The sequence below is a fragment of the Symphalangus syndactylus genome, chromosome 12 (genome assembly GCF_028878055.3).
Source record: "Symphalangus syndactylus isolate Jambi chromosome 12, NHGRI_mSymSyn1-v2.1_pri, whole genome shotgun sequence".
NCBI lineage: Eukaryota > Metazoa > Chordata > Mammalia > Primates > Hylobatidae > Symphalangus > Symphalangus syndactylus.
This window is the reverse complement of record NC_072441.2, coordinates 122,064,048-122,087,956: the sequence shown is the minus strand read 5'-3', so window position 1 is coordinate 122,087,956 and position 23,909 is coordinate 122,064,048. Positions and strand designations below refer to the sequence as shown.

The 23,909-nt window shown below is 41.7% G+C and overlaps 1 protein-coding gene across 1 annotated transcript in view; it reads right to left on the bottom strand.

Annotated features, from left to right (window-relative positions):
- Nucleotides 1-23,909, bottom strand: part of BRINP2 (BMP/retinoic acid inducible neural specific 2) — a 114,834-nt gene that overhangs the window by 10,847 nt on the left and 80,078 nt on the right. Inside the window, exons 3-5 of the mRNA XM_055254662.2 lie at nucleotides 17,715-17,905; nucleotides 16,444-16,652; nucleotides 249-354 (exon numbers count right to left, since the gene is read on the bottom strand). Coding sequence (XP_055110637.1) covers nucleotides 249-354; nucleotides 16,444-16,652; nucleotides 17,715-17,905 — 506 coding nt within the window. The remainder of the gene's footprint in view (nucleotides 1-248; nucleotides 355-16,443; nucleotides 16,653-17,714; nucleotides 17,906-23,909) is intronic.

Here is a 23,909-nt window from a genome sequence, read left to right as displayed (position 1 = left end):
GTGAAGTGGGATGATTGAGGTGTCATGTGATAAAAGCAATAGGTCTGGGGTATAGGACAAACCATACCAGAAAGTTTCTTAAAACATGATGGAAAGTTGCTAAATACAGGTTCCAGAACTTGTGGTAGTTCTTGTCTTAAGAAAGGTTTGATCAAATGGAACAGGCAGAATTTTTTCCCGCTATTTGATCTAGGAATTTTTTTTAAATCCGGCGTGAAAGGTGTGAAAACCATCATAGTGCTGCTTACCAAGTAACTGCACTTTGTTCTCTGGACTCTGTACCAAGACAGAACTGACTGAGTCCAGATTGTCATAGTTGCTGCAGCCCAGAGGACCGGTCCTGGTCTCCGTGACCTAGAGAAGGAAGGAGTAGGGAGTGGGTTTAGATAACAAGTGGAGACTCCCTTTATACTTCCCTTCTCCAGCTGCTCCATCTCAGGTTCCACATCCTGTCCTCGACCAGCTATAGAAGTGATACGTGCCTTTTCGTACTTCAGAGGTCTAAAGTCACTTTCTTCCTTGTCCTGAGGCAGTGAGTATCTGTTACGTATAGCTGGTGGCAGCAGTTATATATAAGTGAGAGCCTTTCAGAGAGAGCTGAAGGGAATTTGTGTCTGGAGAGGTGGAGAATGCTGGAGAAGGAGTGAAACCTCTAGCTCTAGTCACCCCTTCTCCCTCTAGAGGAAGGCAAGAGGCCATATGTGGTCCCTGTCAGCCTGCTGGAAAGCCCAGCTGCATCCACTTGATGTGGTACTCACAGGCTTTATGGATCCTAAAGATGAAAAGCACCAGAGAAATATGAGTTATGAGTATTAGTATTAGTATTAAACATTTAAGTCCCACCTCGGCACTGAGACGTCCTTAGAGAAAATCAGCCATGGGCTTACTGCATATTTTAATAAGTATATTAAATATACATAAACTTTTATAGCCATGTAATATTCCAAAACACCATAGAGTCATTTTAAAATGTTATAAAGTTGGCCCATCAGTTTTCCCTGATGTTTAAAGTATAAGATGAAAAATGGGAAGCTTTAAATGCACTGAAATAATTATGTAATAAGAATGATGGGGACCTGAGGCCCTTTCTTCTCAGTATCTCTGAAGACTTTGCCAACAATCAATCAACCAGTCAATGAGTATTTATTGAGCAGCCACTGTTTAATTCCATACAATTCTTCAAACATTTATAGTGCACCTTTACTGAAGTTCTTTGTGAAGCCTACTCAGATACCTCTGACCTCCTCTTTTGGCTTCAGGCCCCCCTGCTTTGCAGCAGGCACAGGTGTTGCAGTTTTGCATCCCTTTCTGCAAGTATGTGATCCACGTCTGAATCCTACACTCTATAGGCTCCAAAGAGGGAAGCTCATAATTATTTTGCTCACCATGTTGTCGACAGCAATTAACACAGTTTCTGGCACACAGTATGTACTCAATAAACAAGAGAATGCATGTATAATACGTTCCAGGCTCTTCAGGGTAGGAAGGTGTGTGCAACAATGTACACATTGTGTACTGCATCCTCCAGGAGATCACACCGTGTGGGGGAGGTAGGTGCATACACAGCTGACTGACAGACATCCAAGTCACGGTAGAAGCCCGCATCATGATGAGCTCTAAGGAAGCACAGCTCTAAACAAAGGGAAACAAGAGAGGAAGTAGCAGAGGAGGCACCATCTGTGTTGGTCCCTAAGGAGAAGCAGGGAGTGGACAGGTGGGAAGAGAGGAAATGTACTACGAGGAAAAGGAGAAGGGACAGTGTGATCTCTGCAGCACACAGGCTTGGAAGTGCATAGTGCATGTGTCTAGCACCCTGCCTTGTTACCATGGTGAATATGAAAGTGTAAGGGACATTCTTCAAGGGAGTTTAGTAAACCTAGGTTTAAAAAATACACATGGAGCAGCGTGATAAAGTTAGAGATTGTGTGATGCTGAGCAAAAACAGTTGGGAGAGAGGCAGGAGGGATTCCCGTAGCTTGAAGTAGTCCACGAAGGCTTTATGAAGGAAGTAAGCAATGAATTCATTTTCAAGAATGAGTAGGGGTGGCAGGGAAGGGAGGGGAAATTGAGTAAAGAAGGGTAACTCCACACAAATACCAAGGGGTAGCAATAGACACAGAGTGTTAGAGGCAACAGGGAGAACTAGACCGAGGCCACGCCAGGGGCAGGCACAGCTTCTCTACAGTTTTCCAAATTCTTCCTCCAAGAGCATCCCACTTAACTTTCCCAAGAACTCTCTGGGACAAATCTCATTACTATCGCTCTCCAAGGAGGAAACTAAGGTTCAGAGAGTGACAGTCCTTGAGACCACAGAGCTGTTGAGTAGCAGAAACAGGATTCTGACTTTAGAGCCCTCAGACTCCAGTTCAATACCTTTTTGTCTCCTGAGCAGGCAGGCCAAAGGACTACAGAAAATGGAATCTAAACCCTTTACATGCCATCACTGTCAAACACAAGTATTCTAAACAGACCGGTCCACCGAACATATTTTAGTAATCTGTTCTCTCCTCAGAATGTTAACATTGAGCAAAACAAACTGTACTGACTTCAGATCAGTTTGATTATCCTTACAATGCAGATTAGGAAACCAAGGCTCAGATTAGTTAAATGACTTATTCCAGGTCATACGGTCACCTGCAAGGATAAGATTTATTTGGCTCATTCATTCATTCTTTTATTTACTCATTTGTTCATTTAACAAATATTCAAGGAGCATTCGGGACTCACAGATGAATAACACATAGTCATGGCCAGTAAGGAGCTCAGAAACAAGTGGAAATGTACTTAAATAACCCCAGCGTTCTGTTCTGGCTGTTACACAGGAGCCTGCCTCCCTCCACATGTGGACACAGGTGCTGAATCATGTTTCTTTATTGGGTGAGTGGGTGATTGGCTACTGGTCAGACTGGACTGGGGAAGCAGAGGCAGCCTCGTTTCAAGGTGAAGTCTTCACTTTCTTTATGGTGTCGAATTCCCCATATGAAGAGCCATGGCCAATAACTGTCCCAGCTACTCTGGGGAAGTTTGCCCCTCTAGGGTAGGGTGGGCTGAAGGACAGAGGTGGGACACAGGGGTATGGTATTTGGAGGCTTGCCTGTCCCTGCCTACAGGTAAGCTGGGCACTCCGTCATCATTGGGCTTTTCACTGGCTTTTCCATCCACTTACTCCTGACTTGGTCACTCACCAACCAGGTCCAGGAAAGAAGGAAGCTAACAAGCCTTAAGTGGGAATAAGATGTGACCCAAAGAGGAGGACAGGCTAGAGAAGAGCCACAATAGGAGCTCTCCTTTCCTCCTGCTTCTCCCTCCCCCATCCCTACCTGCCACCAATGCATCTGCTTCCCCCCCCACCACCATCGTCTTGTTCATCATGCTGGGCTATCTCTGATGCAATTTTCTGACCTTTGCTGTTTCTAAAGGTCAATCCCACAAGAGGACAATCAATTAGGTAAGTCATTGAAAGGGTGTGAGTAACTTCACTTTAATTGTGGCACAAGGATGGAAATTAGGAGACAAAGACCACGATCCTTATGCTCATTTCCTGTTAGAGTGAAAACCCAAAGAGTGAGGAAGGCCCACTCAAGTTTCACTAGTTCCCAAAGTCATAGTGCTTTTCATTGCTATTCTGCTCTGAGACACTGTCTTCTCCCTTCAGAAGTAAGGAGGTGAAAAGAATAGAGGGAGCTGGAGAGGGTCCCATTGCAGTTATTGCCTGAGTACTGACTTGAGTAAGCAGAATAGCCTGAGACCCCCCCCCCCCCCCCGCCAACTCCTTGCCCCAAAGTGAGGGAAACCTCAGCATCTCTGGAGGATTGTTCAAGAGAATCCTGAACTTTTCTCTGTAGAAGAGGCAGACAGCTTTGGCAGATTATAAAGAGAGCCTACACAGGTAATGGAGAGTGCAGTTCACTCAGGCACATACTGTTTAAAGAATGCCTCAGATAAGCTTTCAGAAAGGGCTAATAATTGTGGGCTAATTGGTCTGTTGACAGAGACCATCCTGCCTTGAGAAAGCCCTGATGGATCTCAGGTTCATTAGCACATCCAATTTTCCATAAATACCAGATCGTGCGAACCCTCATTCTAGCCAGTCTGCCCTCCCCACCCTCCACCCTCCACTTCCAGGCTGCTCTTGTCCTACCTAAGGGGACACCTGCACACTAAGAGCAGGGTGAAATGGGCTTCTAATTGTGAGCAATCAGACTGGGATGGGAGAACAGAGCCGATGGTGTGTGTGCTTAAAAGAGCTGCAAATTGAATCCCAGGCTGCTGCCGCAGGGAATTCGGACAAGTCACTTTTAAGGAGGTTTTGTGAGAAACACTCTTTTTCCATCCTGGGGTCCACCTGAACTTTTGTGTGAACTCCCTTCAGTCAGCTTGTGAGCATGTCAAGCCCTCCCCACCAAGTCCTTCTTCAGCCTTCAACTAAATAGTGGGTGAGCTGTAATTTAGAAACAAGCTCCTTCCCTCCTTTGTGGCTCTAATCCCTTCTGGGGAATTATAGACAGGATGTCTATGTATACAACCCTTCACAGTGTGCAAAGTGTTTGCTGTGCTGTTTATCATTTGGTGATACCCCAACCCTATGGCAGAGACAAGAGTGATATTCACAGTATTTATCAGCAGGTAGAACAGAAGCACATTGACTCATCAGAAGGGATGGCAGCCCCAGTGCCAGGGCAGGGCTCTAGAGGCCTCCTGAGGTATACTCTTCCTTTGGTTACCATCAAAAGGAAATCTGGGGGCTGCAGGGGAGGACTAAATGTGGTTAGGGCAGTACATGGGGGTTGGAGTGAAGACTATTCACTGGCTGTATAGAAGTGTTTCAATAGTTTAAAAACTGATGTAACCATATCAGCTGAATGTAAGCCCTGTGTGCAGATGAGTCAGATAGTTGGTAATATGTATCGTGGGTGAGAGAAATAGAGTTCAATGACTTCTCAAGGTCATAGAAATAGACAGCATCAAGGCCAAAACCAATCCCAAGTCTTCTTACTTGAGTAAGTTTGTTTCCCACTAAACCATGTAAGTCTGCCTTCACCTCTCAAGTATTTTATGAAACATCTTGCCACATGCCAGACAATACTCTAAGGGGACCTGGAGCTGTGTACCTGCCACAGAGTCTCTGCTGCTCTAAGACCTAGTGTCATGGTAAGTGTATGTGTCAGGAGGGAGATAGGCATGTAAACATCCTCAATGTAAAGTAGCAAATTCTGCAATAGAGGTGTGTGCCAATTTGGGTAAACCTTCCAGCAGAGGGGGATGTTCAGTGAGGTCTTAAGGAATACATTAAATAAACAAAAAGGTGCATATGTCCATGTTAGTGCAAAGAAGTTGCTAAGTAAGGGTAGTAAGTGCACATCTGCTTAGGGGAACAAGAAACAGGCAGATATGCTGCGGAACTTTTCCTCCACCAAGGCAGAGTAGGTAAGCAGGATCCCCCATCTCAACTCCATCCACCTCTCTCAAGAGTAATGAATGTCCTGGAAGCCAGTTGCTGAGTAGAGGGAGGTAGGTGGCAGGTGTCATAGCACCAACAAAAGAGTGTTAGCTAGCAAGGATGTGCTGCTGTGTATATCCAGGCTATTGGCCTTTGCTATATGGATCTATAAGTGCTAAGTGTGTGAGAGCAAAGAAATGTTCCCTGGCAGGGAACTTTACTGCTAGGACAAAATGGGCAGGTCAATCCCATAAAGTGAGCAGAACTGTGGGGTGGGATGCCAACACACACCTTTGCCCCTTAGTCTAGCAATGGGTCCTAGAACAGGCCACATCAGGTCTCTAGACCTTGCTAAGTTACGTAAATATGAAAACTTGAAGAGATGAAGGTGGGAGAAAACAAAATCATCCTTGGTTTTTCATGGTTTTCTTCCTTGGGGGAGAACCCATTGTATTCCCAGACAGAAAAAAATCCCAGGTCAGTCAGCCCAGTGGAAGCTGAATATTCATCTCACTTTCAATTTGTTCTCAGAGAATCTTCAAAAAGTGGTTTCCAAGGATGGTGACCTCTTTTGAGGAGATGGGCAGTGGCTCTAATTCTGGAAAGTACCTTCATAGGCACTATAAAAAATGTGGTTTGGGATATCTAACCACCTTTCAATCCACCACCCACAGACTGCTTAAGAGGTGGGTCCAGAAAGCCATAGTTATGATTATGCAAGCCCAACCCTTTGTATTAAACTAAGGGTAGACTCTGAACCAGATTCTTTCTCAAGAGAATTGAAAACTATGATGCTGAAAGAAAAAATTTACAAGGTGATTGTAGATACTCACAAAATTCAAATAATAAAGAATTATAAAGCACCTAAAATATGCCAGGAACCGAGGACATGGCAATGAACAAAGTAGTGATCTCTGCCATAGTGGCATTGACCAAGAGATAAAACAGAAAGATAATATTCAGCCAGAGTCAACTCCACAGCAAGCCAAAGTTACATGTAAGTTGAAGTCATCGAGGTACAGAAAAGTATGGAATAAATAGATAAAGATCTCCAACTAGGAAAGCAAGAAGATGACACAGATGGAGATGAAAAAGTAGTGACATGTATTTCAACAAAAAACAAAAGGAATAACCTGGGAGTATGACCATACTTTTCCAAGTTCTGTGTGCCTAGGTTAGATTTAGTGCCTAGTCCTTGGAGAGCTGTGATATTTTTCACCAGAGTTCTCTTAATAAACTATTCTTATACTCAAGCTACCTTGAGCAGATCTCTGTTTCTTTCAACTAAGCATGCTTATATGTACTTGCATACACACTGAGCAGAAGAGCCTAATCTATGTGGAAAATGCCATGTCCAGGGACTCATTCATTAATTCAACAAACCTTTACCCATTGCCCACAGTATGGGAAGCTCTGTACTTTTATTGGGAAATCATAGTTGAACAAGACCCAGCCTCTTCCACAAAGACCTCATAGTCTCATGTGGAAGTCATCATGTTAGCTGCCATACATTCAGTTTTACAGTTCAAAGGATATGTCTTATAAAAGAGGCATATGTTTGAAACCCTAAAGAGGGGCATTTGACTACCTTGGGAGTTAGGAAAGGCTTCACAGAAGAGTTACTTTTTTTTTTTTTTTTTTTAGAGTGAGTCTCCCACTGTTTCCCAGGCTGGAGTGCAGTGGCGTGATCTCAGCTCACTGCAAGCTCTGCCTCACCAGTTCACGCCATTCTCCTTCCTCACCCTCCCGAGTAGCTGGGACTACAGGCGCCCGCCACCACGCCTGGCTAATTTTTTTGTATTTTTAGTAGAGACCGGGTTTCACCATGTTAGCTAGGATGGTCTCAATCTCCTGACCTCGTGATCCGCCCTCCTCGGCCTCCCAAAGTGCTGGGATTACAGGCATGAGCCACCGCACCTGGCCAAAAGTTATCTTTTTAAGCTGAGCAAAGGGTGAGGAGGAGCCATTCAGGTGAACAGACAAGCATTACAAGTAAAGCAAACAGCAAGTGCCAGGAAAGTGAGATATGAGAACATGACATATTTGAGTAAAGCCTGATATTTAGGTATGGTTGGGTTACACAATATGAATGGAAGGTGAAGAGTAGAGCAGGGAGTACGGGGGTTGAGAAAAGTACCGAAGGACTTGTTAAAAATGAAACTAGAAAGACAGCAGAGACAGATTTTCAATAGTCACATAGTTTAGTTAAGAACAGGAATTAATCTTTTTCACACTCCAGCAGTGCTATGGTTAATACTATTTTTTTTTTTTTTTTTGAGATGGAGTCTCACTCTGTCACCCAGGCTGGAATGCAGTGGCGCAATCTCTGCTCACTACAAGCTCTGCCTACTGGGTTCATGCCATTCTCCTGCCTCAGCCTCCCAAGTAGCTGGGACTACAGGCGCCTGCCACCATGCCCAGCTAATTTTTTGTATTTTTAGCAGAGATAGGGTTTCACCATGTTAGCCAGGATGGTCTCCATCTCCTGACCTCGTGATCTGCCCACCTCGGCCACCCAAAGTGCTAGGATTACAGTCGTGAGCCACCACAGCTGGCCTACACTTTCTTATTAAACCTCATGGAAAACTTCAAGACAGAAACTATTCTAATTGTACAACAATTTTAGGATGAGTAAACTGAGGTTCTGAGAAGTTTGGCAACTTGTTCAAAGCCCCACCATGAACAATGGCAGAACTCAGACTCTTGGGTTGGAGCCTATGTTCTTTTCATTGCATCACACTGCCACCCAGGATGGGGAACAATAGTTTGCGCTCTGTCTCATGTACAGTTTGGAGCCACTGAAGCATTTTAGGCAGGGAGCAATATGATACAATATGATATGATGATTTGTACTCATGTTAGCAGCCTAGAGGTTGAATCAGGGAGAAGAGCTGTGAATAAAAATAAGAAAACTACTTAACAGGATAATGCAAGAAAATCAGATAAGAGTTGATGAAGTCCTAGATTAAGGAAATGGCAGTGGGCATGATGAAGGGACAAAGGGCATTTTGAAGACATATGCAAGAGAGTGATTATATTGCCTAGGTTTTCTTCTGTGGTTTTTATGGTTTTAGGTCTTAATGTTTAAGTCTTTAATCCATCTTGAGTTAATTTTTGTTTAAGGTGTAAGGAAGGGGTCCAGTTTCAGTTTTCTGCATATGGCTAGCCAGTTTTCCCAGCACCATTTATTAAATAGGGGAATCCTCTCCCCATTTCTTGTTTTTGTCAGGTTTGTCAAAGATCAGATGGTTGTAGATGTGTGGCATTATTTCTAAGGCCTGTGTTCTGTTCCATTGGTCTATATATCTGTTTTGGTACCAGTACCATGCTATTTTGGTTATTGTAGCCTTGTAGTATAGTTTGAAGTCAGGTAGCATGATGCCTCTAGCTTTGTTCTTTTTACTTAGGATTGTCTTGGCTATGAGGGCTCTTTTTTGTTTCCATATGAAATTTAAAGTAGTTTTTTCTAACTCTGTGAAGAAAGTCAATGGTAGCTTGTTGGGGATAGCATTGAATCTGTAAATTACTTTGAGCAGTATGACCATTTTCATGATACTGATTCTTCCTATCCATGAGCATGGAATGTTTTTCCATTTGTGTCCTCTCTGATTTCCTTGAGCAGTGGTTTGTAATTCTCCTTGAAGAGGTCCTTCACATCCCTTGTAAGTTGTATTCCTAGGTATTTTTTCTCTTTGTAGAAATTGTGAATGGGAGTTCACTCATGATTTGGCTGTTTGTCTATTACTGGTGTATAGGAATGCTTGTGATTTTTGCACATTGATTTTGTATCCTGAGACTTTGCTAAAGTTGCCTATCAGCTTAAGGAGATTTTGGGCTGAGATGACGGGGTTTTCTAAATATACAATCATGTCATCTGCAAACAGAGATAATTTGGCTTCCTCTCTTCCTATTTGAATACGCTTTATTTCTTTCCCTTGCCTGATTGCCCTGGCCAGAACTTCCAATACTAGTTAAATAGGAGTGGTGAGAGAGGGCATCCTTGTCTTGTGCCGGTTTTCAAAGGGATGGCTTCCAGCTTTTGCCCATTCAGTGTGATATTGGCTGTGGGTTTGTCACAAATAGCTGTTATTATTGTGAGATGCATTCCATCAATAACTAGTTTATTGAGATCCTAGTGATGAATCAAGGAATTTAAGAAAATGAGGCCATTAAAGAGTGAAGAAAGTGTAAAGTTGGTCAGGTCAAGGAATAGGAAGGAACATAAATGGGATCTTTAAGTTGTAGACCTAATGCCTACCTTTCACTTTCTGATATGATCTATTTTTCTCCAACTTTGACACAGTCCCCTACAGGACTAAATGGGGAGAGAGGCTTTCATAGAGTTCTGTCTTCTTGGTAAAACCTACTCCATGCCACAGTGATTTCTAGGTGGCACTGAGAGCCAGCTTGAGACTCATGGCCATAATTATAACATAAGATCACTCAGCATAGTTTTAAGTTTTATCAGCTACATTTAGCAGTTCATGTACAGGAAGGCATGGAATAGATGGAGAGTTGGATTTAACCAGGACGTGTGTGCATACATGATGAAAGATAAAAGAGGGAAGAGAGTTAAGCGTAAAAAAATCACATCAGTGATTTTTTAAATCATGTTAAACTGTCTAAGATACTAGTCTCTCAAATATACCCTACCTCCCCATTAATAGAAAGTCATCCTCATCTCTTCTACTCCCACTCCAGACTATGTAAGTCCCCTAATCTCACCTCTTCTCTTCGGTTAACTTCCACTGTGCCCTGTGGATCTCATGATCAGTTCTTAGCAAAATCCCATATAATCTCAACTACTTCTCAAGCAAGGGTGCACTTTGCCTTTCGGTTCTAACCACGATGTAGCTGACCCTGAGGACATAGTTTCCCCTGCAGCCTTTTCTAGCAGTGGCCATCTCATTTCCCACCCCTCCATGCTCCTGGGCATGGAAGTAAGGAAGGCACTCCCTTGTGACATCCTGAACACTGTTCCTCTGTCCTCTCTAATGATCTCTGGCTCCTTTGAAGCCAGAACCACCGGACTCTTAGCACCCACTACCTGTCCTCAATGCAGTTTATTTTTCTTGTTACTTCCCCTCATTCATTGCCATTAAGTGATTAGAGAGGGAATGCAGTTACTAATAAAATTAGGTTCCAGGGCATAGTATTCCTTCTATAATCTCAATATTAGGCATCACCCACTCATACTTGCTCTAGTCTCTTTCCCTAACAAATTGTCAAACCTGCTTAGACTTTTAACCTTTATACCTGACCAGCTTTTCACTTTCTAGCATCCTCAAAGGCCTCTTTTCATTCCTTGACTGAATTATATTCCGTGGTCCATTACTGTAATCACTCCTTTGTGTATACTCTCAACTCTCTTCCCTCTTTTATCTTTTGCCATGTATATACACACATCTTTGTTAAATCCAACTCTTTGTCTATTCCATGCCTACCTATACATGAACTGCTAAATGTAGCTGATAAAACTTACAACTATGCTGACTGGTCTCATGTTATAATTATGGCCACAGAAGCAGGCTCTCAGTGCTACCCAGAAATCTACAACTCTTATTCTCAAAAGACCATTTCATAGATTATTTTCCCAACTATTCCCTTTTCTTCCTGTTAGCCAGAGACTTTCCTTCTGTTTAACCTAGGAAATCAAGAAGAAGAAGCCAATCAGAAAAAAACAACAGCAATATCTCACCATGCAACTAACATCCTGCTGCATTTGTCTTTGTGCCCTCTGCATTGCCACCTGTTACGAAGGATGAAGCACTCAAGCTCCTGGGTAAGAACAACCTCTTTGCTCCTAAGATTATCTTCTGTCTCTCCTACATCATCACTTTCTCCCTCTCTATGTAGTTTTTTTTTTTTTTTTTTTTCGGACAGAGTCTTGCTCTGTCACCAGGCTGGAGTGCAGTGGCGCAATCTCGGCTCACTGCAACCTCCGTCTCCCGGGTTCAAGCGATTCTCCTGCCTCAGCCTCCCAGGTAGCTGGGACTACAGGGGTGCACCACCATACCCAGCTAATTGTTGTATTTTTAGTAGAGATGGGGTTTCACTATGTTGGCCAGGATGGTCTTGATCTCTTGACCTTGTGATCCGCCCGCCTTGGCCTCTAAAAGTGCTAGGATTACAGGCATGAGCCACAGCGCCTGGCCTATGGAGTTATTTTAATCAGTATATCAATATGCTGGAACAGGTCCCATCTTAAAAACAAAAACACACCCTCTTGTGACCCCACATCGCTCCCCAGTTATCACTCGTTTTTCCATTTGCCTTTACAGCAAAAGGATTGTTTCTACTCATATCTGATTCCTCACTTTGCTTCCTTCCTCGAGTTTTCTTCACTTGGCCTTTTGTGCTCTTCATGTACTGAACCACTCTTCTCCAGGTTACCAGTGACCTCCATGTCACCAAATTGAAGGTCGAGTCTCAATCTCCACCTTAGTGACTGCTCAACAGCCACAGTTGCCAGTTCCTTCTTTTGCGAAAAACATTCTTCAAGTGGCTTTGTGAGCCCACTTTGGTTCTCTTCATACTCTGTGTTCTGTCTCAGTCTTCTTGGTTGGATCCTCTCTTCTTCCCCATTTCTGAATATTAGAGTGCTTCACAACTCAGCCCTAGGGCCACTTTCCTAGTTGCACTCACTCCTTGAGTGATCTCATTTCATTTTCTCCCATAGTTGTAAATACCCACTACACATGTGTATATATTTGTATACCAAATTTCCATCTTCAATCATGGCCTTTCTCTTGAAATCCTGGTGTTTGTGTCCAACTGACTGTTAGATTTCTCTACTAAGATATCTGATAGGAATGTCACATTCAACATGTCTAAAACCAAATTCTTGATTTCTTTCTTCCAGATCTGTACCTCCTCCCAGTGTTGTCCTTCTAAGCAAATGGAATCACTGTTCATTTGATTGCTCAGGCCATAAATCTTGCAGTAAATCTTTATTGCTTTCTTCCAATCCATTGTCTGACTGCATAGCTCTATCCTCAAAATATATTCTGAATATGCCAACTTCTCACCACCTCTGCGACACCAGCTTTGTCCAAGCCACAATTATGTCTTACCTTTACCACTGCAATAACCACTGCACTGGTCTCCAGGATCCCCCTTTCTTTCTACTTCCTAATCAGTAAGGCCTTCATGATATGGCCCCTGCAACCTCTATAAACTCATCTTTCACTTCATTTCTCTGCTGACTGCATGCCAGCCTCACTGCCTTTCTTGGTGGTCCTGGATCATACAAAGTACACTGCCCTGCCCCTTTAGGGCACTTGTACCTGTCCTGTCCTTTGTCTGTGATGTTTGGGGCTTACTCCCTCACTTCATTCAGGTCTCTGCTTAAGTGGCATTCCTTGGACAGGTCTTCCCTAAACTCCACATCCCCATCACCCTTTATCCTCTTACTTGGCTTCATTTCTTCATAACATTCATCCCACCTGGCATTATACAGGTGTACCTCAGAGATATTATGGGTTCAGTTTTAGACCACTGTAATACACCAAATATCACAATAAAGCAAGTCACCCACATTTTTTGGTTTCCCGGTGTCATATGAAAGTGATGTTGACACTATACTGTAGTCTATTAAGCATTCAATAGCATTATGTCTGAACAAACAATGTACATACCTTAATTAAATAATATGTTATTGCTAGAAAATGCTAATGAGCATCTGAGCCATCAGCCAGTTGTTGGAATCTTTTTGCTGGTGGAGTGTCTTGCCTTGATGTTGACGGCTGCTGACTGATCAGGGTGGTGGTTGCTGAAGGTTGGGGTGGCTGTGGCAATTTCTTAAACTAAGACAACAATGACGTTTCCTGCATCAATGGACTCTTCCTTTCATGAGAGATTTCTCTGTAGCATGTGACGCTATTTGATAGCATTTTACCAACAATAGAACTTCTTTCAAAATTGGAGTCGATCCTCTGAATCCCTGCCACTGCTTTATCAACTAAGTTTATGAAATATTCTAAACGCTTTGCTGTCATTTCAACAACATTCATAGCATCATCACCAGGAGTAGATTCCCTCTCAGGAAACCACTTTCTTTGCTCATTCATAAGAAGCAACTCATCATTTATTCACGTTTTATCACAAGATTGCAGCAATTCAGTCACATATTCAGGCTCTATGTTTTATTTCAATTCTCTTCCTATTTCCACTACATACACGATTACTTCCTCCACTGAGGAAAGACATCCTCAAAGACATCCATGAGTGTTGGAATCAACTTCTCCCAAGCTCCTATTAATGATATTTTGACATCCCCCTATGAATTACAAATGCTCATAATGGCATCTAGAATAGTGTTATTTCTAAATGATTTTCAATTTACTTTGCCCAGATTTGTCAGAGGAATCATTATCTATGGCAGCCTTTACCTTACAAAAACATTTTTCAATAAGACTTGGAAGTCAAAATTACTCCTTGATTCATGGGCTACAGAATGGATGTGTGTTTGCAGGCATAAAAACAATATTAGTCTCCTTGTACATCTCCATCAGAGCTCTTGAGTGAGCAAGTATATTGTAAATCAGAAGTGATATTTTGAAAGAATTTTTTTTCTGAGTAGTAGGTCTCAACCATGGGCTTAAGATAGTTCATAAACCATGCTGTAAACAAATATGCTGTCATTGAGGCTGGATTGTTCCATTTATAGAGCACTGGCAGAGGAGATTTAGTATAATTCTTAAGGGCCCTAGGATTTTTAGAATGCTAAATGAGTCTTGGCTTCAACTTAAAGTGACCAGCTATATTAGCCTGTAACAAGAAAGTCAGCTTGTCCTTTCAAGCTTTGAAGCCAGGCATTGACTTACCCTCCTTAGCTATGAAAGTCCTCAATGTCATCTTCCAGTAGAAGGCAGTGTCATCTACACTGAAAATCTGTTGTTTAGTGTAGCCACCCTCATCAACGATCTTAGCTAGATCTGGATAACCTGCTGCAGCTTCTAAATCAGCAGTTACTGCTTCATTTTGTGCTTGTATATCATGGAGATGGGTTCTTTCCTCCAATCTCATGAACCAACCTATGCTAGCTTCAAACATTTTTCTGTAGCTTTTTGACCCCTCTCAGTCTGCCTAGAATTAACCAGAGTTAGGGCCTTATTCTGGATTAGGCTTTGGCTTCAGGGAATGTTGTAGCTGGTTTGATCTTCTATCCAGACCACTCAAACTTCCTTCCTATCAGCAAGAAGGCTGTTTGGCTTTTTTATCATTCTTGTATTCACCGGAGTAGCACTTTTAATGTCTTTCAAGGATTTTTTCTTTGCATTTGCAACTTGGCTAACTTTTTGTTGCAAGTGGCCTAGGTTTTGGCCTTTCTCAGCTTTTGACATGCCTTCCTCACTATGCTTAATCATTTCTAGCTTTTGATTTCAAGTGAGAGATGTCTGACTCTTTCTTTCACTTGAAAATGTAGAAGCCATTAAGGTTAATAATTGGCCTAATTTCAATATTGTTGTGTCTCAGGGAATAGGGAGGCCTGAGAAAAGCAAGAGAGATAGGGGAACAGCCAGTTGGTGGACCAGTCAGAACACACATCATTTATTGATGAAGTTTGTTATCTCATATGGGTGCAATTTGTGACACTCCAAAACAATTATAAAAGTGACATTAAAGGTCACATATCACAGATCACCATAACAGATAAAATAACAATGAAAAAGTTTAAAATACTGTGAGAATTATCAGAGATATGAAGTAAGCACATGCTGTTGGAAAAATATTGCCAAAAATAGTGCCAGTAGACTTGTTTGACACAGGGTTGCCATAAACCTTCAATTTGTAAAAAAAAAAAAAAAAAAAAAAACAACAAAATAATAAAAAACACAGTATCTGCAATGTGCAAAGAAGCAAACCATAACAAAATGAGCTATTGCCTGTATATTTATGAATTATCTCTCTGCTATTAGAATTCAAGCTTTATCAGGGCAGGGACTTTACAGCTTTCGTTCACTCTTGTATTCTCAGGACCCCAGACAGTGCCTGACAAATAATAGGTGCTCAGTAAATATTTATTGAATGAATTAATAAATAAACAAAATTTGCTTGTGAGTTTCAGATGGGATAAAAGCAGGATATAAGACAACTTTGAAGTATCTTCAATACCTTAACATTATGCTTTGAATTTAAAAAAACTGTATTCTCAAGTACACTATTTTCACTGGTTTTCCCTAAAACAACATGAACTTTACTAGAAATCTCTTAGGTGTTAGTAGAGAAGATATGATGAAGGTTATAGTTATTAAAGTCACAATAACTATTGATCTTTTAAAAACACTCATGAGATCATGTTACTCCCCTGTTAAATCTCTCCAGTGGTTTTTCACTGCACTTTGACTTATATTAAAATTCCTTCTCATGGCACATAATCTGGCTCCAGCCAAACCTCATCTTGTCTTTGTTATTCACCTCCCCACCATCTCAGCAGTCTTCTCTGTGCCCCAACAAGGCATCAGGCTGGTTCCTGCTAAAAGGCCTTAGTACTTACTTAGAACAAGTACTTAATACTTTGTTCCGTCTGCCCGAACACTTTCCGCTCACTTCTCCACACAGCTGGTTTCTTATCATTCAGAGCTCAAAGCCTAAACCCCAAAGTGCCCTCCATGATCAATCTAATAATGATCATATGAGCTGCTCCCTCCCCATGCCCCAGGAAATGTACACCTATGACTCTGTCTTGTCTTTATTTATCATTAGAAATGACTTCGTTGTTTTTCCATCCTCCACCAGAGTGCAACCTCTGTGAGCATGGGGACCTTGACTGCCATTCATAGGCGTGCCTCTGCTGTAGTCTGCCTCAGAGTGGGTGCTCCGTGTCTGCTGTGGAATGAATGACCCCATCGTGTCTGAAGGCTGGCTGTGTCTTCATCAGAAAGCTTCTTTTCCTCTTCCATCAGTCGGCCCAGCTGACCCAGAGATGGTTGACGCTCTGACCTCCCCCTGGTTCCTCAGTGCTTCCCACACCCCCTGCCTTGTACCTCTCAGGTCATTACCTTGATGGCCCCCGTGGCTATCTGGATATGGTGCAGCCGTCGCAGCGTGCTCTCTCTGTCGATGAAGTAGGAGGCGGCCAGCTGGTGCAGGGTCTCCAGGGACACGGCTGTGTTGTTCCCACTGCCCCCGATTATAGAGGCACCTCCTGTTGTCTCTGTCTTTCTTCCCAGTTTCCGCTTGTCCACGAAAATGGTCAGAGACTCTTCTCCTGTGGTGAACAACACGAGTGTATTGGTGAGGCTCTCTGCTCTCGAATCCCCTACCAATAGGAGCATAAAACCCTTGGCCAGGATAGACACAGCTGAGAGAGAGTGCAGCCCCTGCTGCCAAGCTCTTCCCCCAGCCCTTACCATCTTTAGAAGAAGCTCATCAGAGGGAGCCACAGGCCAGCGGCCTCGCTGCCTGAAAGGCCCTCTTCCAAAGCTCAGTCCCCCTGCCCTCAGCTTATCTGTTTAACATCTTCTATTGAACTCTGTCTCAAGCAATCCATCTCCATAGGGGAGACACAATTCTCTCAAGTTGTTTACGAGGAGTCTTCATGGCTTTTTCTGCTCCCTCAGGAAGCGCAAAAGCCTTGAAGCTGCATCTCCCTCCTCCCCATCAAACACTCAACACCTGCTGCGTGCTAACAGCTGGCCTGAGCCCTGGGAGAGCTTGTTTTAATCGATTGGACAGTGAGTTAAATGTTATAATAAACCCCGTTTCCTTCTTCCCAGGGCAGAGGGAGCTCTGCATCTTCAGAGCTTTTGATCCTGCCCTGGGTCCTAGCCCGCATTGCTCCACCCTACCCCCACTCTCCGCCCCACAAGAGGATGATTCATCAGCCCAGAACCACTGGAGTTGGTTTGGACAGTTTCCAATCTTTATAGAGAGGAAGAGGGGTCAGGGACTCCAGGGACTTCGACTTCTTTGCCTGTGGGTCTGACCATTGTAGCCACAGCAAACATTAGAAAGTGGCGAAGCCTCAGGGGTTGGGTGACTCAGCGGAGCGAAAACTGGGAGTGCCCCCTGCTGGCAAGTGCTTGTTAGGAACCTGTCCACCTCCAACCGCCATAGCCAACTTCCCCTCCTCAGGGAATAAGCAAATAGAGATGCTCTGGGGTAAATTGAGATGTCAAGAGACTACACCGTTTTCAAATGCGACAGAAAGACTTCTCGGGCAATAAAAGGCCCGGAAGAACAAAAGACTGTTGGAGCTATACTACACGAGTCTTAACGTTATTTCCAATGGTCTGGCAACCAATTAGCTTGGGATTGTGATGTTGCTTACCTCCAAGGGTGGCAGAAAGTAAGAAATGAGTGCCGTACTTTTTAATCAGATTTTCTGTAACCTGTTGCAGATTGGGTCTCCTTCCAAGGAGGCGAATGTTCCGGATAAACTCTGGGGCAAGAGGCAATGGCAGACTGAAGAAGTCCTTCCTCTCTAGAGCCAAGTTGTTCACCTTCCAACGGGCAAACTCCCTGGAGGAAAAGCCAAGGGATAAGGAAAAGCTGACCTCGTTCCAGAGCAAGAGGCATAAAATCTGGAGTAGGTAATGTTCTTCCTCCACTTGCAGCCACTCATCTCCTCTCAGCCCACATCCCCTCAGCTGGAGGTGCCCAGAGCCTGGAAGAGGCCCCTTAGCCTCTCACCTGGCCTGTCATTCACATGCTGTAAGAAAGCTGAGTCTCCACTGACCTCCATCAGAGCCTCTCCCAGCCAACTTTCTCATCAGACAGTAGTTGATTAGCTTATTCACATGAAGTCATGGTTTACAGTGTCAAGTAGCAGAAAAAACAAACATTGGAACAGTGGTTTGCAAAGATGTGATCTAATCACAGTTGTCTTACAGTGAATGAGTCACATCACCACTCATGGCCTCAGTTACTCACCTGTGAAGTCAGGAAGCTTGCTCTAGAACCACTGCCCTCACGTTTTGATCTCTGATCCCCTTCATACTGTTAAAAATTATTGAATCCCCATATTTGTACATGTGGCTTAGAGCTATTGAGATTTACCACTTTAGAAATTAAAACCGAGAAAATCAACATTTATTTGTTATTTCATTTAGAGATAACATTAATAAACCCATTACATATAACAACATTTTCATGACAACTGTATGTTCTGAAACAAAACAAATTTGGCAAGGAGAGTGGCATGGCTTTGCATGTTTGCAAATCTCTTTAATATCAGGCTTAGCAGAAAAGAGCTGCACTCTCATATTTGCTTCTACATTCAATCTGTTTTCATAATTGTGGATTTTCATCTTTGGTACTACACTAAACTAAACAGATGGTAGTTTCTTAAAGGTTAGTTACAATATGGAATCTGAAATCATATCAGTGAACTTTTCATGCTTTGTTACATTAAATCCAGTGTTCTATACTGTAATTTGAATGGATCTTTTTATCCTGCATAATGTTGTAACATCATGTGTTGGTCATCTGGAAAATATCAGGTCACCGAGTTATGCAGATCTTCCACATTTTGACACTTTTCATTATATAATATTAAAACATCTCACTATTTAATATCACAACCAATCTCTTCAAAGTCTTTAAATATTAGGAAAATGTCAAGTTCATGAGGATGAATGCAAGCTTTCTAAAATTTGAATTTTCATTTAAAAGCTTAAATTTTATTATTGGCAACAAATACTGTCAGTTGTTTTCCTTGCAGAGGCTGGCTTAATTAATTTTTTTTTTGAGAAACGCCTGCCAGACATTCAAGTCTGAATAATCATAATTTGTTGCTTGTGCTTTCAAGAAAAAATGGAGTTCCATGAAAAAAGTGGCTAGTTCAGCTTGCAACTCAACCACAAAAGTATTTTTCCTTGAGACAATTATGGTACTTAAGTAGCCTCAGATTTGCTTTATGTGCACTTCCCATTTCATCTTACAGAATATTAAAAACACGTGTACCCAAGGGTCAGGATTTAATAAAATAAATGTTACTGCTTTAAGTACATTCTTAAGTGAAGACTGTGTGTGTGTGTGTGTGTGTGTGTGTTTGTGTGTATGTGTGCGTGCATGTGTGCTTATGTGTTTAGGTGCAAGTGTGCAACGATGAAGAATACATGACTCTTAGTGTTATGTGGTATGACTGCTTTTATTCAAATTAAAGTACCAGCAGTTTTATTTTGTACCTTCAGTGCAAATGTCAACATGAACACTCTGAAATAGACTAAGAGGATCCACATTTTGAGAAGCCTTATTCTAGAAGATGGCAAAGTTGTTCCTTTCTAATCCTGTTGAAGATTTTAATTTTCAAGCTTTGCTCCTCACTGGAATGGTTGCATTTTAAAGGGGACAGATTTATAAATCTTTGTCTTGGGATGAAATTTAAAGAATCATATCCATTAAAAAGAAATGAATTTTCCATTGTCCCCCAAATTATACTGGTAAGAATCAGCTCCACTGCCTTAGGAAGCAACAAAATGTAAAGTGTTTACACCCTCTTCACCCATCCCAAATCTGCTCATCATAACAGTGCCAAACCTTGGTCTAACCTTCCCCAAATGTCCATGAAATGCAAATGACAGAGTTGCATAAAAATAATTAAAAATAAATAAATAGATTTTTGACAAAGGTGCCAGGAACACACATTGGGGAAAGGAGAATATCTTTAATAAATGGTGCTGAAAAAACATAACATCCGCATGCAGAAGAATAAAACTATCTTTCACCGTGTACAAAAATCAGCTCAAAATGAAGGAAAGACTTAAATGTAAGACTCAAAACTATAAAACTAATAGAATAAAGTTTAGGGGAAAAGCTTTATGACATTGATGTGGGCAAGGTTTTTTGGATAAGAACGCAAAAGCACAGGCAACAAAAGCCAAAATAAACAAATGGGATTTCATCAAACTGAAAAGCTCCTGCATAGCAAAGGAAGCAACAGAGTGAGGAGACAACCTACAGAACTGAAGAAAATATTTGCAAACTATGAGTCCAATAAGAGGTTAATATCCAGAATATGTAAAGAACTCAAATAACTTAATAGCAAAAGAACAATTTTTTTGATGGGCAAAAGACTTGAATAGACATTTTTCAAAAGAATACATAAAAATGGCCAGCAGGTATATGATAAAATGCTCAACATCGCTAATCATCAGGGAAATACAAATCAAATGCACAGTGAGATGTCACCTCACCCTAGTTAGAATGGCTGTTATCAAAAAGACAGAAAATAACAAATGCTGGTCAGGATGCAGAGAAAGGGGAACTCTAATACACTGTTGGTGGGAGTGTAAATTAGTGCAGTCATTATGAAAACAGCATGAAAATTCCTCAGAAAACTAAAAATAGAACTACCATATGATCTAGCAATCTCACTACTAGGTACATATTCAAAGGAACTGAAATTAGTATATCAAAGAGATATCTGCACCCTCATGTTTATTGCAGCACCATTCAAAACAACCAAAATATGGAATCCACCTAAATGTCCATAAACTGATGACATACACAATGAAATACTATTCAGCTGTGAAAAGAATGAAATCCTATCATTTGCAGCAAGATGGTTGAACCTGGAGGAATAATGTTAAGTGAAATAAGCCAAGCATAGAAAGACAAATACCACATAACCTCACTCATATGTAGAGTCTAAAAAAGTTGATCTTGTGGAATTAGAGAGTAGAACAGTGGTTACCAGAGACTAGGAAGGGTAGTGGGAAAGGGAGATGGGGAGAGCTTGGTTAACAGATACAAAGTTACAGTTAGGAAGAATAAGTTCTGTGCTCTATTACATAGTAGGGTGACTATGGCTAATAATAATGTACTGTAGATTTTAAGTAACTAGAAAAAAGCATCTTGAAAGTTATCACCACAAAGAAATGATAGATGTTTGAGGTGATGTATATGCTAACTACCCTGATTTGATCATTATTCAGTGTATGCATGTATTGAAACATCACACCAATACACTGTTGTGCCGGATATGTCAATTATGAACAAAATTTTTAAAATTAAAATTATAAATACATGAATAAATAAAAATCCATGCCACATTTGAGGCATAAATCCCACCATCTAACTGTAGAGACTGAGAGAGGAGCACGTGTCAAATGTTACTAGGGAAACAAAGAAAAGCGGGTGACTAATAATTCATGGTTCCAACAGTCTTCCAAATTCCCACTGTGTAGCTTTATTTATCTAAGCAGGTAAGTTCATAATAATATATTGTCAGTTATTTCCTTTGTGCAACAAGTGCTAAACTTAAAGTACAGAGTATTTGTCAAAAGTATTTTCTATCCCAAACCCCACTGCAGGGTAAAGAACAGTTGCCTAATCTCATCTCTAATTGGCTGGATGGAAACGAGAATCCTCTCACTGGTTAGTTGATAATTACATTGATGAATCATAAAATCAGATTACTAAAAGCAAACAAACAAAAAACCTTAGGGTCATCAAACCCAGCTCCCTTGCTTTGGGATAGGGCATGTCTAGACTTCATTAACTAATAATTTCTAACCTATTATTTTTCTAGATTGCTAGGGGAAAAAGACATTATTACAATTTCCATAGTTTCTTATGGTCAAAGCCCCTCACAGAAAGGAAAGGCCAACTTAGCATAGAGGTGGGCCCCACTTTAATTATATATAATAAATAAAAATTGGTAGTCAGTTGTCTGGCCCAGTCAGACACTGGGTCTGGATGGGAACTAGTATCCTCTAGTTTCCTCATGTTTCTCATAAAACAGAAAGGGTAAGTGGTTTACCTGAAGCAATAAAGCCAGTTGATAATAGAACCAGAACAAAAAAACTAGTGTCCTGACCCTCCTTCTATGCTATTAACAGCAACTATGATGGCGGTGACAATAGTCACAACTTAGACCCAGAGAGATTAAGAAAGTAGTGTGGATGAAGTCACACGGTTACTAAATGACAGAGTTGTGCTTAAAACCCAGGCCAATATCATACTGCTGTTTCTATAGCACTGTTTTCCTTTGAGTAGATAAGGTTAAGTGTTAAGTGTATTTCACTGCATTCTAATTTTTTTGTGGTGTTTAGTATCCTTTAACACAAATATTTTTATTACCCAGAACATTCCACTTTTTACATTTTCTACACAAAACATGGATCAACTGTATATTCAAAACATAGCATAACATTTACACCACAGCAAAATGTTCCTGGATTAAGCCAGTTTTAACCTGCCGATTTGCAGGAGAAGAAATTGAGATGCCTCAAAAAGCCAAGTCCATACAGAGAGTACGTGGGAGGAATCACAGATAAAGGCCTAAGTCCAGCTCCCGTGGCTGCTAAAGAAATCATAACACAGAATAATGAATGGCCTAGAAAAAGGAATGATACTAAGGAAGCTTTTTATGAGCAAATAATAAAAAATAATGGCTAACATTTAATGAATTTTTAGTATGTGATAGGCATTCCAAGCATCTTACAAGGATTAGTTAATATTATATCCAAAACACCATCTAAGGGGGAAAATATAATTATCTTCATTTTATAGATGATGAGATTGAAGTACAAATAAGTTAATTTGCCCAGTAGTTAAAAGCCAGCAGGTGGCAAGGTCAGGATTTAAACACAGACTGTCTGACTCCAGTACACACAGTCTTTACCACTAGGGTATACCACCTCCACCTGTGAAACTCTAAGGAACAACTGTGCTATGGAGTAGAAGTGTGTGCATGTAGGGAGAGGGAGTTTCAATGGTGCCATATAGGAACTATAAGTATAGGGACTATATTTGGAGAATTTCACTGGAGAAAGAATCCATAAGTATGCACACAAGTGGCAGCCGGGCGCCGTGGCTCATACCTGTAATCCCAGCACTTTGGGAGGCCGAGGTGGGTGGATCACAAGGTCAGGAGTTTGAGACCAGCCTGACCAAGATGGTGAAACCCGGTCTCTACTAAAAATACAAAAATCAGCTGGGTGCAGTGGCAGGTGCCTGTAATCCCAGCTACTCAGAAGGCTGAGGCAGGAGAATCGTTTGAACCTGCGAGGTGGAGGTTGGGGTGAGCCGAGATTGTGCCACTGCACTCCAGCCTGGGCAACAGGGCAAGACTCCTTCTCAAACAAACAAACAAACAAACAAAAAAAGAATACATACAAGTGGCAACATTTGCCAAAGAACAAAAAACAAACAAAAAAGCCCAAATCTACTTTCATCACAAACTACAGAGGGCTATCAACTCAGAATTAGGCTCAAGTGGGCATGTTGGCTAGTGCCTGTAGTCCCAGTTACTCAGAAGGCTGAGGTGGAAGGATCATTTGAGCCCAGGAGTTCGAGTCCAGCCTGAGAAAAATAGCAAGACTCCTGTCTCAAAAAAGAAACATTAGGCGTAAGTACTCAGCCACAGAAAGGTTCAGACTTTAAGGGCTCCCAGTGGTTTCTCTTCTACCCCAATAAGTTTCTTCCTTGCCCTTTGGGGCCCTTCATGGAACCAAAATAATGGAGAAACATCTGTGAGTGGTGTTTGAGCCAGAAAGTGGTAAAAATGTGCTTACAGAAC